Source organism: Nannospalax galili, unplaced genomic scaffold (genome assembly GCF_000622305.1).
Source record: "Nannospalax galili isolate Female #2095 unplaced genomic scaffold, S.galili_v1.0 scaffold590, whole genome shotgun sequence".
In the NCBI taxonomy this organism is placed as follows: Eukaryota; Metazoa; Chordata; class Mammalia; order Rodentia; family Spalacidae; genus Nannospalax; species Nannospalax galili.
The window spans coordinates 82,258-96,228 of record NW_008328101.1 but is presented as its reverse complement, the minus strand read 5'-3'; the positions used below and the strand labels follow the sequence as shown (position 1 = coordinate 96,228).

The following is a 13,971-nucleotide window of genomic DNA, read 5'->3' as shown; positions in this document are numbered from 1 at the left end:
CTCCCACCAGCAATAAAGCATTGGGGGGAGTTCACTCAGCCCACTCCTGCCCCCATGCTGAGATGGAAGGACCCTCTCTCAAGTGAATGGAAAGATCCACACCTATTATTAACACAAGGGTGAGGCTATGCTTGTGTCTTTCCAGATAATGTTCCAGCCCCCATCTGGATCCTAGCCCAGAACATCAGAATTGCCTGCGACGGAAAACCTCCCTCCACAACCACTGACCCCGGAGATGGCAGCCCTGACCCTGGAGGAAGCAGTGCATCTCTCAAGCACCGAGAGACCGATCCAATGTCGCAGACCACGAAAGCCACCAACCTGGGGAGACCTCGAACGTCTCTCTCCACAAACAGAGACATTAGCTAAGCTAAGTCCTCAATCCAGAGGAAAACCCCTTGTCTATGTTCCTTATTATGTGTGCCATCATTACTGCTAACTCCTGCCTTGATTGGTCCCCTTGTTTTGCTAACCCTTCTCCTGATTTTTGGGCCCTGTGCTGTCAAGGGTCTCCTTAACTTTGTCAAAACCTACATTTCTCTAGCTGCCACTCTGTTTCAACATCCTATCTCCTCAGATTTTGCCAACCCCAAGGACAAACATGTCTCTATAGACAAGGACCTGCTGTTCCTTGCCCTTACCAACCTATAATAATAGAGATATGAAAAATATGCTTGAGCATGGTATAAAGTTTTACGGAACAACCATGCAACAGACCTGAGACAATGGCCTGACTGCCAGAGCCACAGGAAATGCCTTGCGATATATACTCCTGTTGGCAGACTGTGAGGCCAATGCCTAGAACTTGCCACTCCCTAATCCCCATCGTTACCCCAGATGGGACGACCCTACTCCATCGGCTTTTATTGAATCCTTAGCCCCTTAAGAGGCCTTTGCATGGGCCAAAGCTTGATATACTGCCTCTCCCTCTGCTGGACCATACCAAGGGACTCACCCTTTGAGGGCTGGTAGTCAATGATGGGTAAGATCCCAAAAGATGGGACAACCTAAGACAGGCACAGTCTATAATGCTGTGTGACCCTTGAGGTGGGGACAACAATGCCGAGGCAAAGAATCTTGACTCCCACTGATTGGCATGGAGTTGGCACAACCTGCTCTTAAGAAAGCTCACCATCTTGAGGGAGGGAGCTCTTGATACAATGACCCCCTGAGCCATTCTACTTTGCCTTGATGTATCTGGACTGATATCATTTTGCCTTTTGCCTTACATACCTATCATGCTGGAATGCAGTGCTTCCTGTTTCTTATCAGAGAGAAAACTATGTAACTCACATGGTTTCCAGGAATCCAAAACTTAGAGAAACTGAAACTTATCATGCTAATACGGCATCTGGCCCGCTAGATTGTAATAGGATACTACTCTGCCATGCTAATAAGGGATCCCATATGCTGTGTTATGATTGGACTATTACCCCTATATAAGACCGTACTTTCCTGCAATAAGGCAGATCTGTGTCACTGAACCTAGTTTCCTGCATCTGAATGTGGTGACGCTGGTGCAGACTCCTCACCAGTCCTGAGGTCTGGACCAGACAAATGATAGGAGGAACAGAGAGAGCAGGAGAGAGACTGTAGCCAGAGGAGAGCAGCCACAGCTGGTGACCACAGTAGTCCAGACTGGCCTCCATCTCACAGAGATCTGCCTCCTGAGTGCTGGGATGAAAGGCATGTATCACTAAGCCTGGCAATCTTGACTGTCTTTGAGAAAAGGTCTTCAAGCTCCTTGAATTGTATTACAGTTCTTTGTCTTGCAGGGTGTCTGGGCAATTTCCAAGACATCACAGGGGGTAACTTCTCTGAGAGTCTTTGTCTTTTCCTTAGAGGTTTGTGTTGTGCAAAGAAGCTTCTTTTTCAAGAGACAGTGATAATTACAGAGTTTCATAACTGGTCACACACAAAGGTTAATGTGCAGAAGCTTTGTAGTTTTATGACATTCCATTTGCAGTTGTTTTATTTCCTGTTCTACTGAACCTTATTAAGAAAGTCACTGATTATATCTGGATGTTGACACATGCTGTTGATCTTTTGCTCCAGTAATTTCAGTGTCCAGTGTTATGATGAGGTCTTTGATCTATTTGGCATTGACTATTGTAGAAGTTGAGAAAAACTGATTTATTTTAATTGTTTTGCATGCTCATATCTTTTTCCTGAGCCATTTGTTGAAGATGCTGTCCGTTTTTCAATGTTTATTTCTGGCATCTTTGTGAAAGATGAGGTAGCTAGAGTTGTGTGAGCTCATGTCTAGGTCCTGAATACCATTCCAAGTGTCTGTCATTAGTGTTATAGCTAGGCCATTGGGGTTTTGTTTTCTGATCCTCCTTCTTTGGTGTTTTTGGTCTTGTACTTGGATGGGCGGTTCATTCCTCCTCCTCCTCTTTCTCCTCTTTCTTCCCTTCCTCCTCCTGTTCTTCCTCCTCCCTTTCCTCCTCCTTATTCTCTTCTCCTCCCCTGCCTCCTCCTCTTCCTCCTCCTCCTCCTCCTCCTGCTCCTCCTCCTCCTTCTCTGTAGCTGGAAACACTTAATCCTGAGCTACAGGGAGCACAAGGCACCCTGGGAAGAGGGGTGGAGCTAGCTTGGCTGGAGATTGGAATGGAAAAAGGAGGGCTGTGCGGCCTCTGGAAAATAGCTGGGGCTCTCCAAGCTTGGGGTCTGGGTGAAAGCTAATGGAGACTGGGGGCCACAGAAGCAATCTGATTGGCCACTGATCTGATCTGCTGCCAAGAGCGATTTCTTTGTAAGTCACCTCCCCCTCACTCCCTACCCATGAATCAATTGTCTGACGACCCTGTGCTATGTCTCTTTCAATTGTTTCTTTCATTGTCATGTTTATTTTAGAACTGAGAGTCATCCCAATGTTTGCAGTTAAATTCTTAAGCTTTCACTTGATCACTATGGAAATTATTCATTATTGTTGTCCTCCCTCTGCTTTCACCTGTCTTCCCAGGCCTTGGGCATGCCCTGGTCTCCCTCTTCCACCCAGCGCTCACCACTCCAGTTGTGGACTGAGGGTTATAGCCCTCTAGGCTGTTACTGAGGTCCAAACTCTTACTGAGGCTGGTCCAGTCCCCTTGCAAAGGTTGGGTCTGGGTCAGAGTACAGAAGGTGTGTGTGTGGGTGCTACTTGCACCCTAAGGTCAGCATCCAGGTTTTGATGGGGGGAACATCCATCAGTGAGCAGCTCTTAATGCACAGGGAGAGCTGAAGTCTCTTTCTAATTTGTGGATCCTAGCAACAAATCCTGGATATGTACTCAAAGGAAATGAATTCAATATGGCTAGAGATAATGGGCCCTCCCTAAGTATGGCAGCACTGTTTGAATAAAAAGGTATTAACTTAAATGTCTATTAACATATGAAACAGTTAATGGGATGGGATATTTCTAAAGAATAAAATACAATTGCATCATAGAAAAGAAGGAATTTTTCACACTTGAAAAGATGATTAAGCTGATGTTCACTCTATTATGAAAAGGAAGTTGAAACACCAGCACTAAATGGTTTCAGTCACAACAAAATTACAAAAACTAGACAGATGCTAGATCTTGAAGGTACAATAGTGGTTACCATTGAATGGCGAGGCTATGGAGGCAAACAACAGAAACTGTGCCATGGATTCATGGCTTAAATAAGTTCTACTGTTTTATACAAGAACAAGGTGAATAGAATTCTACCACTTGCATTTCAGATCTTAAAACTTTAAAAAAGATGAGCTTGGATGTACTAACTGTACAAAAGTATAAAATTTTGCATGCAGTATATTAATGACTGACTAGATCAATATGCAATGTACATTTAAAACAATATATCGGGCCTGGAGAGATGGTTCAGCAGTTAAGAACACTGAACACTCTTATAGAGGATGTGGGTTCCAGGACCAGCACCCTTATGGCAACTATGAACCATCCTGAACTCCAGTTGCAAAGGAATAGAATGCCCTCTTCTGACCTCTGTAATGTTGCACAACACAGGTGCACTCACATACATGCAGGCAATACACTCGTACATATAAAATAAAAAATAAAAAAAATATTTTAAAAACTATATGTCAAGGCTATCTCATCTATATGTAAAAGATGGTGTCATCAGCAAAGATTTCATTTCTATTAAGTTTTATTTATTTAATTTAAAATTTTTTATGTGTAAGAGCGTTTTTGCTTCTGTGTAAGTGCATCCATGTGAGAAATGCCTGTGGAGGCTGGAAGACAGTGTTAGAAGTCCTGGAACCGATGTTATGTATGGTTGTTGGCTGCAAACCAAACCTGGGTCATCTGGAAGTGTAGCCATCGTTCATATCCTGTGAGCCGTCTCTCCAGCCCCAAGAATAGACATTTAAAACTCATAATAAACTATTCAGGAACTTCAGTCATTAAAAGACAAACTTTGACTTGTGCCTCCCACACAGATTCTATTAAGCAAAGTAGACTTATCAGTGCTGTTTCAATGAACATCTTCAGGCATTAGGTTAGGCTGGGAGTCAAATACAAGTGCTTCTGAAAGAAAGCTTAGTTTTGCTTCTATTACAAAGGTGGAAAACCGTGTTGCTCTGCCCTGTGTAGGTAACGAGGTGAAGCAGATACATTCTCATGAATGTAGTAGGAATTCTTGATCTTGTTGGCAGGGCGGGCCACTCAAAGGCAGGAAAGCAGAAACTTCTCTCATGGTCTCCATGTTGCGCTCTTTCTTCCTGTGCATCTACTGTGACTGCAGACAGTGAGAACGGCCTGTTTTGTTTTCTTAGGTGCTGCTGCTTCTTGTTGTGTTGTCAGGTAAAGTGGGTTTTCAGGGAACTGAAAGGAAATTTCTCAAAAGAAAGAGGAGACTTTATGTAAGATGTCTGGGACAAGAAACTCAAAGGAGGAGGAGAGATGGCTTCTTTATCCATGTCCCTTTTTCTCAAAATGTTTGATATTTTGATTTTGTAGCCATTTCTGGCCTTAAACCCACTATGTAGACCAGGCTGAGCGGGATCTCATGGAAATCCGCATGTCTCTACATCCAGAGCCCTCAGATACGGTGTACTACCATTGCTGGCCCACATTAACCGTTTACATATGTACCACCTATGTAGTATAGCCACCTCTCCATTCTGTCCAGCAAGGGCTTAGTTTTTTCGGTACTTATTCCATGAATGCATGACCTTCAATCACTAAAATGTTTCCAGTGTGGTGGTAAAACCTGAAGCATGCCAATTTACTGTTCTGTCCTAGAATAGACTAAGGTCCTCATATGCCAGTGTAATGAGGGTTGAAGTTTACATAAAATTGAAAGTGATTATTTGACCACATTGTATTACTTCATTTATCATTTTAATCCTCCAATATCACATGCCTAATGGTATGTGCTACTGGGTTTTGACACCTGTATCCATTTGTCTCCCGGGAGTCTATTGCCTTGGTTCAGATTCTTTGCTCCAAATTCCATACTCTCAGCATATAAAAAGTGAAAAATTTCCTATATATATATAAAAGTGTCTGTCAGGTCATAACAAGTATGAAACAATATGTAGAGGTATAAATTTTCCTCTATATTATCACTGAAGCCCAGGGCTGGGATAGAAATCCCACAGTTTAAAAAAACCAGGAACCATCAATGCCTCTTTCTCATACAGAGCTCTTGCTGTGTAAAAGCCTTTTTCAGTCTCCTGCCTGGAGCAAAGCAAAGAGCCCTGAAATCTGAAGACTGGGAGGAATGTAGCCACCAAGTATGTTTGAGTGGATGAATTTGGGGCCCATGTGAGCAGTCTTAGGTAAAGAAGGATAAGGATAAAGGAAAAATGTTTGTGCCACGGTCTGTTTTGGTAGAAATTATAGCAATTTCCTCAATATTTGTCCTGTAGTAAATGTCAAATGATTTTGTATTTTGCAAAAACAATTATATCATCATTTATTTAATTATTTCATATGTTCTATGTCTGAGTTCTTTCAAATGCTAGATAGGTAATAGCTGAAATTTAAGTTATTGTGAAGTTAGTAAATATTGTTTTTTACATTTTGTCTCAGCTTTGAAAAGTTTTGTTCCCTTCTGATTGTTTGTGATTTATTATTGCTACAGGATTATTTATGCATTTCTCCCAAAATGAAAGTATGATTGTGTGGAGCATCACATAGAATATTTATATAGCATGAAATTCTGTATTGTCTTCCCCATCTTTTTTTTTTAGCATTTTTATTAAATTTTTGCGATTTCCATACAAGACATTTTGATGACATTTATACCCCCTCTCCCATCCACATCTCCCTACACCCCTCCAATTAATTCAACACATTCCCTGAATAATAAAGCCTATAGAGTCTAACTTAAATCCCCAAATGTTCACCAGTATGGGTTCATCCAGTTGAGCTTGCATAGGACTTGTGTATGCTGTCATTATTGCTATGACTTCAAATGGGTAACTGGCCATCTGACTGGAAAACTCTGCCTGCCCAATGGTCATCCACCACCTCTGGCTCTTACAATCTTTCCTCTTCCTCCTCTGCAATAATTCCCAGGCCCTGAGCTCTAGAAGCCTGACAGAGGTGTCCCACCTAGCGATAAGCACTCTGTAGCCCATCCCTACCCACACATTAGACAGCCCCATCTGCTGCATATGGAAACTTCTCAAGTGAGAGTTGAAAGATGCATTTATTTTCTGTGGGTGAGCACCTGATGGTGCACAGTCCATTCTGATCATCCCTCTTGGGAGTGGGAGTCCATATTATTATGAGGGTACTACAGTTACAGTCACAGGAGGGGAACACAGCTCCAGATCACAGGAGGGGAACCATAGCTCCATCTCATAGGAGGGGACCACAGCTCCAGAACACAGTAGGGGAACTACAACTCCAGCTCACAGGAGGGGAACCACAACTCCAGCTCATAGAAAGAACCACAGCTCCTGTTCACAGGAGAGGAACAGGACTCCAACCCACAGGAGAGGGTCACAGCTACAACTGACAGGAGGAGTTCACAGTTCCAGGTCACAGGAGAGGACCAGGACTCCAGCCCACAGGAGGGCAACCACAGCTCCATCTGACAGGAGGGAAACACAGCTCTGGCTCAGAGGAGGGGACCAGAACTCCAGCTCACAGGCAGGGACCACACATCCAGCTCACAGAGGAGGACCACAGCTCCAGCCCTTGGGAAGGGTCCATGACTCCAGCTCACAGGAGGGATAACAGCTCCAGCCCACAAGAAGAACCTCAGCTCTCAGGAGAGGAAACTCCATCTAACAGGAGATGACCACAACTTGAGCTCATGGGAACGGATCATAATTCCAGCTCACATGAGGGAACTGCAATTCTAGTTTTCTTTCCTTAAATTCTCAGGCTCTCAGTGTTTCTGTTTGTATGTATATAAGTACACTTATGTCCTGCAATGCGTGAGGCAGTCAGAAGAGGGCGATAGACCTCCTGGAGGAAAGCTACTTCATTTGACTAAAATTTTACTCCTCTGCTTAAAATCTTTCAGGTATAATCCTGCAGATAGAGCGGACAGGTCCGAGATGGCCAGATGCCTGTGTTCAGCTCTTTCCCTCTGCACAAATCCCCTCTCATTTCTCGGCTGCTGAGTCACGGTGTTGCGCGGCTGCCAGGGCCATGCTGGAGAAGCCCATGAAGGAGTCACTCAAGTCATTCCAGCATAAGCAGCAGCAGCAGCGACCCCGTGCTGCCACCATTATTATCCAGATGGCTGTCGACTCGTGAGACATTTGAGGAACCATGTTATAAATGCACAGGGGCAAAGTCTTCTTCAAGACTCCTGGGACAGCCCTCCATCTTTGGTAGCAAAAGCTTCCACAGTCATCCGCAACCTCAACTCGGCCATGATCAGATTGGATACTTGTAGGAATTCTACCTTGAGCTTCCCTCAGTCCATGGCAGCAGTTAAGTGCTTACACACTTTGGTCAGCTGGGCCTGTGGTGGACTGGCTTCCTGCCACAGCGGCTTCTATTTCAAGTGCTGCTCTATCTTTGACTCCCTCAGGAGGAATTCAGTCATGTCATCATTGGTGAAAAGCTTGGTCGACAGATGCTTGAAGAGCTCGGGTTCCACTCCCTCCGGCACTCTGAGTGGCAGTGCACAGTCTCCACCTCCGTCTCCAGCTGTGAGCCCGCCTTTCTGGTTGCCATGTAAAGAATTAAAGTTAAGATGCTCATATGAGAGAGGGCATGAGGCATTTGTCCTTTGTGGCTTGGGTTTCTTCACTTAGAATATTTTTTTTGAAATTTTATCCATTCTCTGCTATTTCATAATCTCTAGTGTTCTTAAGACTAATGTTCCACTGTGCATATTTAATACATCTTCATTATTCATCAAGTGTTGGGTGTTTAGGTTATCCCCATATTCTAGCTATTGTGACTAGAGTAGCAGTGACAATGAATGCACAGACATCCCTGTGTCTGTGACAGAATTCTTTGGGAATATGCCCAGGAGTGATGTTTCTGGGCACTATGGTAGTTTTCTTACTAGCTTTTTTGTGATGACTTCAGACTGATTTACAAGCGGCTTCATTAGTTTACACTCACACTGACAGTGTGTTAGGGTCCTCTTTCCTCAGGTCTGCACCAGCATTTGTTAGCAGTCTTCTTGATTATATCCATTCTGATTCAATCGTGATGGAAGCTTAAGGTCATTTATCTGCATTTCCTTACCTAGTAAGGTTGGTGAACACTTTTTAAAGTGATTCCTAGCCATTTGTATTTCTTCTATTGATGTTTAGACCCCAAAGTTTCTGTGGACACAGGGAGTGCTTATTTCAAAGATAGCACAGTGTTCAGCCCCTCCAGGGCATGAGCCCTCAGGGCTCTTTTGCTTTTTCTTTTATTGGCTTTGTAAAACAATTACAGCATGAGAAACAGGAGCACAGTACCTAGTTACCAGCAGGACACAAATGTTTTTCCCAGCTACTTTTCCCTAGCTACTCCCTAGATTCAAAGTTCTACAATGGCTACTGACCATCTTCAAGGACATTCTGGGTTTTGGAATAATAAACTCAACATGAAGGTTGTGGTATCTGTGAGTGTGCTGGCTAAAATCTCCACGCAGTTCCTTGTGTGTAATGAACTTTGTGGCATTTTTCCAAGTTGTTTCATTTCTTTCATAGACTTAAAAGTTACAGGAGTATGAGAAAAATTGAAATGCCCCTTCCAGATATTCCTTATTTAGAAGAACTTGATTAACAGTTACAGGGAAATTGGAAATATTATCTATAGAACATTGTTTACAGGTTTTTTTGGAATTTCACAGGTTAAAACTAGAATTACATTTAGCCACTTACATATTTTGGATTATATGAAGGAGAGTAATATTCTCCAGTTTCTTCCCCTTTCTGTACTCCCAATTTCTTTATTACCTTTAAGAGTTCCTTATATTGAGATTTAGAGATTTTTATCTCATCTTCAGAAGATAAGGTCTCTGCCTCATTAGACTTCTTACAGCCCCAAGATCCTCATATAAAATCTTAAGATCTCTTTCTCTTTCTGGCGATGACTCTTCAATAACCTCTAAAGGCATTTGAGGTAAGGTCAGCATCAATGGTAAGTCATCAGTGAGAGTGACCCCTGACCACTTTGTCCTTCCTCAACATCTCTCCTTTGTTTTCTTTTTTTAAAGTACATTATCAGAGATTCCATTATCTGAGCAGCTCTCTGATTCTGTTTGAAGAGGCTGTAAAGCATTAGAAATAAAAGTACAAACAAACCACACCAGAATGGAAATTATCTACTCTCGCTGATGGGTTCTCTTTTAAGATTTCATAACCTGATTCCATACTTTATAGTTTAAAATGGGTTCTCTTTTAAGATTTCATAACCTGAGTCCATACTTTATAATTTAAAACAGTCTGCCAATACAACCAATGACAATGTTTTTTTTTTTTTTTTTTTTTTTTTTTTTAACCTGTTTAACTAACTCTTTAGAAGTTTTGTCTTTTACCTTTACTCCCCCTCCTTTCAAGAGGGCATTAACAACTGGAAGTATTGCTCATCCACTGACTTGAAATTCCCCATTTACTTTGTCAATTATTACCCAAAACTTGCTTACCTTGCATACTGTTTCCCTTTTGGTCCCGCTGCCTTAACTTGAAATCCTTTCAACACATTCCTCGAGCCCTATGTTAGGCGCCAGCTGTAGAGACTCAGGTCTGCTGATGGATAGTTGGAGTAGAGAAGGCAACGAACACAACTCTCAGGTGGAGAAGAGCGAGTTTAATTCTAAGAGTGGCTTTTTATTTCTAAAGAGCAGGGACAGCCAAAAATATAGCATGCAAAACATAAATCAAAGTTCAAAGTAAAATTGTTTTTTTTCTTTTCTGTTACTAACCAAACCCTTTCCCAGAGCGCCAGTCAGTGAGAAAGAGGATGACATCCATGGTGTTTTAAAACTGAGAATACTTTTTCTAGGACCTTTTGGCTTTCATATTTGCATTGAAAAGGCAGCTGCATTTCTGGTCGGTTTTCCTTTACATGTAACTTGTTTTTCTGTAGCAGCTTTCAATACCCTATCTTTGTTCTGTACATTTATTGTTTTTCCTACTATATACTGTGGAGAGTTTCTGTTCTGGTCATGTCCAATGGGCATTCTGTGTACTTCTTGAATCTCTATGGGCTGGTCTTTCCTTAATTTAGGGAAGTTTTCTACTATAACACTGTTGAAGATCTGATCAATGCCATTGGTCTTAGATTCTTCTCATGTCTGTATGCCTGTAATTCATCAATTTGGTCTTTTCATGTTGCCCCATATTTTCTGAGTATTCCATTTCTCTCTCTCTCTTTTTTTTTGTGTTTTCTTAAATTTTTCATAACTCTTTCCTTGAGTGGTCTAGTTCATTAACTTTATCATCCAGTCTTGATATTCCATTTTTCATTTCATTCATTCTACTTTTGAGACTTTCTACTATTATTTGTAATTGCTTTATTGCGTTTTTCAACCAATGTGCATTTCCATTTGGGATTTCTTCACTATTTCTATCTCTTTTGTGAATTCACTTTTCAAGTCATGAATCATTTTTTATATTTCATTAAGCCACATTCCTATTTGATTTCTTTGAGTTGCTGCTCTGTGTTTTCATTCCTTTTCTTTATCATCTTCATGAGTATTCTTTTTAAATTCTGTGTCTTAGGGTTCCTCAGGGTGGTTCTGCTTGTATTACACTTCTGTAGGACCAGTGGGTTTTGTTTGGCATGTATTCTTGTGGTTTTCCATATTACTCATGTTTTTGTGTTGCCGTTCAGGTACATGGATGTTATTGATTATGTGTCCAGTTAGAATTTATTCTCTTTTTTCTTTAATTTAATTTTGGTTCTGTTTATATTGTTTATGTACCTTGATTTATTTTTGTTCATGTATGGAAAATAAATTGGTGCATGGTTCATGTTCTCTCAGGATAGTATACTGGTCTGGGTGGATAGTGCAACAGTGTAGTAGGTAGGTTGGGCAAGTTAGTAGGAGGGCTTTTCTGTCTCAGACAGATCAGGAACCAGTAAAGTCAATGCTAGGGAGTTTATCTAGTCTGGGTTAGGAAGCTAGTCCAGAAATCTGAGGCAGAGATATTTGAGCATGCCTGTGTCCAAGACTGGTAGGGGACAGTGTGAGGGTGGGAAAGAAGAATGAAATAGAGACACAGTGGGTGGGATCTGACTTACCAGAGTCCTGGGAGGGTAGATTATTCTGGATGATTGGGAACTATGGAATAGAATGTGGGGAGAACCATGTGAGTAGGAAATTAGCACTCTACTGTTGGGTGTTTAGCTAGTGTGGGTTTGGAAGCTGGTTTAGGGATCTCAGGTAGAGGAATCAGAGCCTGTCTAGATCCAAGGCTGGCAGGTGAACATCTTTCCTTTTTAAACAATATTTTTTTACTTAATTTTATGTATATGAGTGTATTGTCAGCATGTATGTCAGTGCACCCTAGCCATGTATTGCCTGTGAATGTCAGAAGATGGCAGTGGATCATATGGAACAGGAATTATGAAGAGTTGTTAGCAATCATGTGGTTTCTTGGATTTGAACCCTGGTCCTCTCCAAGAGCAGACAATTCTCTGGACTGCTTAGCCATTGCTCCAGTCCTTATTCCTACCTTTTCAGTATCAGTACTGGCCTTTTTTGTTTTCTTTGTTGCACATGATGGATTCATTCTGGGAATTGGTTTATTCATCAGTTTGTGTACAAAAATTCTGAAGTGATGGCTTTTGTACCATGAATTTGAACATTTCTTGTAATGCTATTCTATCAATTTTTGGAGAGAACATTTCTGTGAATCAATTTAAGTTTGTACTTTCACTTTCAGTGCTTTAACTGTATTTTTCTCATTATTTCATGCTCTCCTGTCTCTGATGCTGGATTAAAAGAGATCTAATATTAATACAAATTTTCTATGTTTTAATGAGTTGGTATTTGTAAATTTTATTCATGCTTTTCTTTATATAACCTGGAATGCATATTTGTCTCAGCCTTGCTCTCCATATTGAAATACACTCTTTATTTTTTTGCCTCACCTGGAGAACTCAAGTCTGAGAACACATCAGAGAATTTATAATGGAGAGGAACCCTACAAATGTAAAGACTGTGACAAATTCTTTACAAAATGTCAAATCCTAAAAGACATCAGGCAATACAAACTGGAGAGAAACCATACAAATGTGAAAAATGTAACAAGTCAATTAGTTAAGTGGCACATCTTAGAGTACATAAGAGATCCCTTAATGAGGAGAAACCCTTCAAATGTGAAGAGTGTGACAAGTCTATTGCCAATACCACAGATTGTAGAGTTCATCAGAGAATTTATAATAGACTGAAACCCTACAAATATGAAATAGGTGGCAAGTCCTTTATCAACCTGTCAAATCTTAGATGATATCAGAAAATTGATACTGGAGAAAAACCCTTTAAAAGTGAAGACTGTGGCATGTCCTTTACCAACACTTCATCTCTTAGAAAGGTCCTCAGAAATTTCATACTGGAGGAAAACCAGACATATATGAAGAATGTGACAAATCCTTTAGTCAAATGGCACATCTTAGAAGACATCAAATAATTCATACTGGAGAGAAACACTACAAATGTAAAGGATGTGATAAGTCCTTTACCAACACCTCATATCTTAGAGTACATGAGAGAATTCTTACTGGAGAGAAAGCCTACAAATGTGAAGACTGTGACAAGTCCTTTAGCAACACCTCATATCTTAGACTGCATGAGAGAATTCATACTGGTGAGAAATACTACAAATGTGAAAATTGTGACAAGTTCTTTACCAACATGTCAAAGCTTAGAATACATCAGAGAATTCATGCTGGAGAAAACCCATACCAATGTGAAGAATGTGAGCCTTTAGTCAAATGGCGCATCTTAGAGGTCATCAGAGAATTCATACTGGAGAGAAATACTACAAATGTGAAAATTGTGACAAGTTCTTTACCAACATGTCAAAGCTTAGAATACATCAGAGAATTCATGCTGGAGAAAACCCATACCAATGTGAAGAATGTGAGCCTTTAGTCAAATGGCGCATCTTAGAGGTCATCAGAGAACTCATACTGGAGAGAAACCCTACAAATATGAAGAATGTGACAAGTTCTTTACCAACGCCTCAAATCTTGGAATACATGAGATAATTCAGAAAGGAGAAAACTGTACAAATGTGAAAATTGTGAAAAGTCCTTTACTTATCTATCAACTTGCAGAAAACATTACAAAATTCATAATGAAGGGAGATACCAGAATATAAGTAATGTGGCAATTTGATTAACCATATTTTTCAAGTCAGAAAAATTAGCAAGAATACATACTGGAGAGATGGTTTATAATTGTAAACGTTTGGAAAATCCTGGTTTCAATCCCTAGGCAAAAATATAAAATCCATACTGGAGGGAAATTTTCAAATTCAAGAACTATGTTGAAAACTTTAATACATACTTAAATTTTTAAAAAATTGTATAGTTTATTGAAGAAAATTTAGAAGTAAATATGAAAT

The 13,971-nt window shown here is 40.8% G+C and overlaps 1 protein-coding gene across 1 annotated transcript in view; it reads left to right on the top strand.

Moving 5' to 3' along the window:
- LOC103748973 (zinc finger protein 345-like) overlaps positions 1-13,496 on the top strand; it is a 70,473-nt gene extending 56,977 nt beyond the window's left edge. Inside the window, 2 exon segments of the mRNA XM_029554199.1 lie at positions 7,467-7,698; positions 13,103-13,496. Of these exon segments, the coding sequence (XP_029410059.1) occupies positions 7,467-7,698; positions 13,103-13,496 (626 nt within the window).
- The last annotated feature ends 475 nt before the right edge of the window (positions 13,497-13,971 follow it).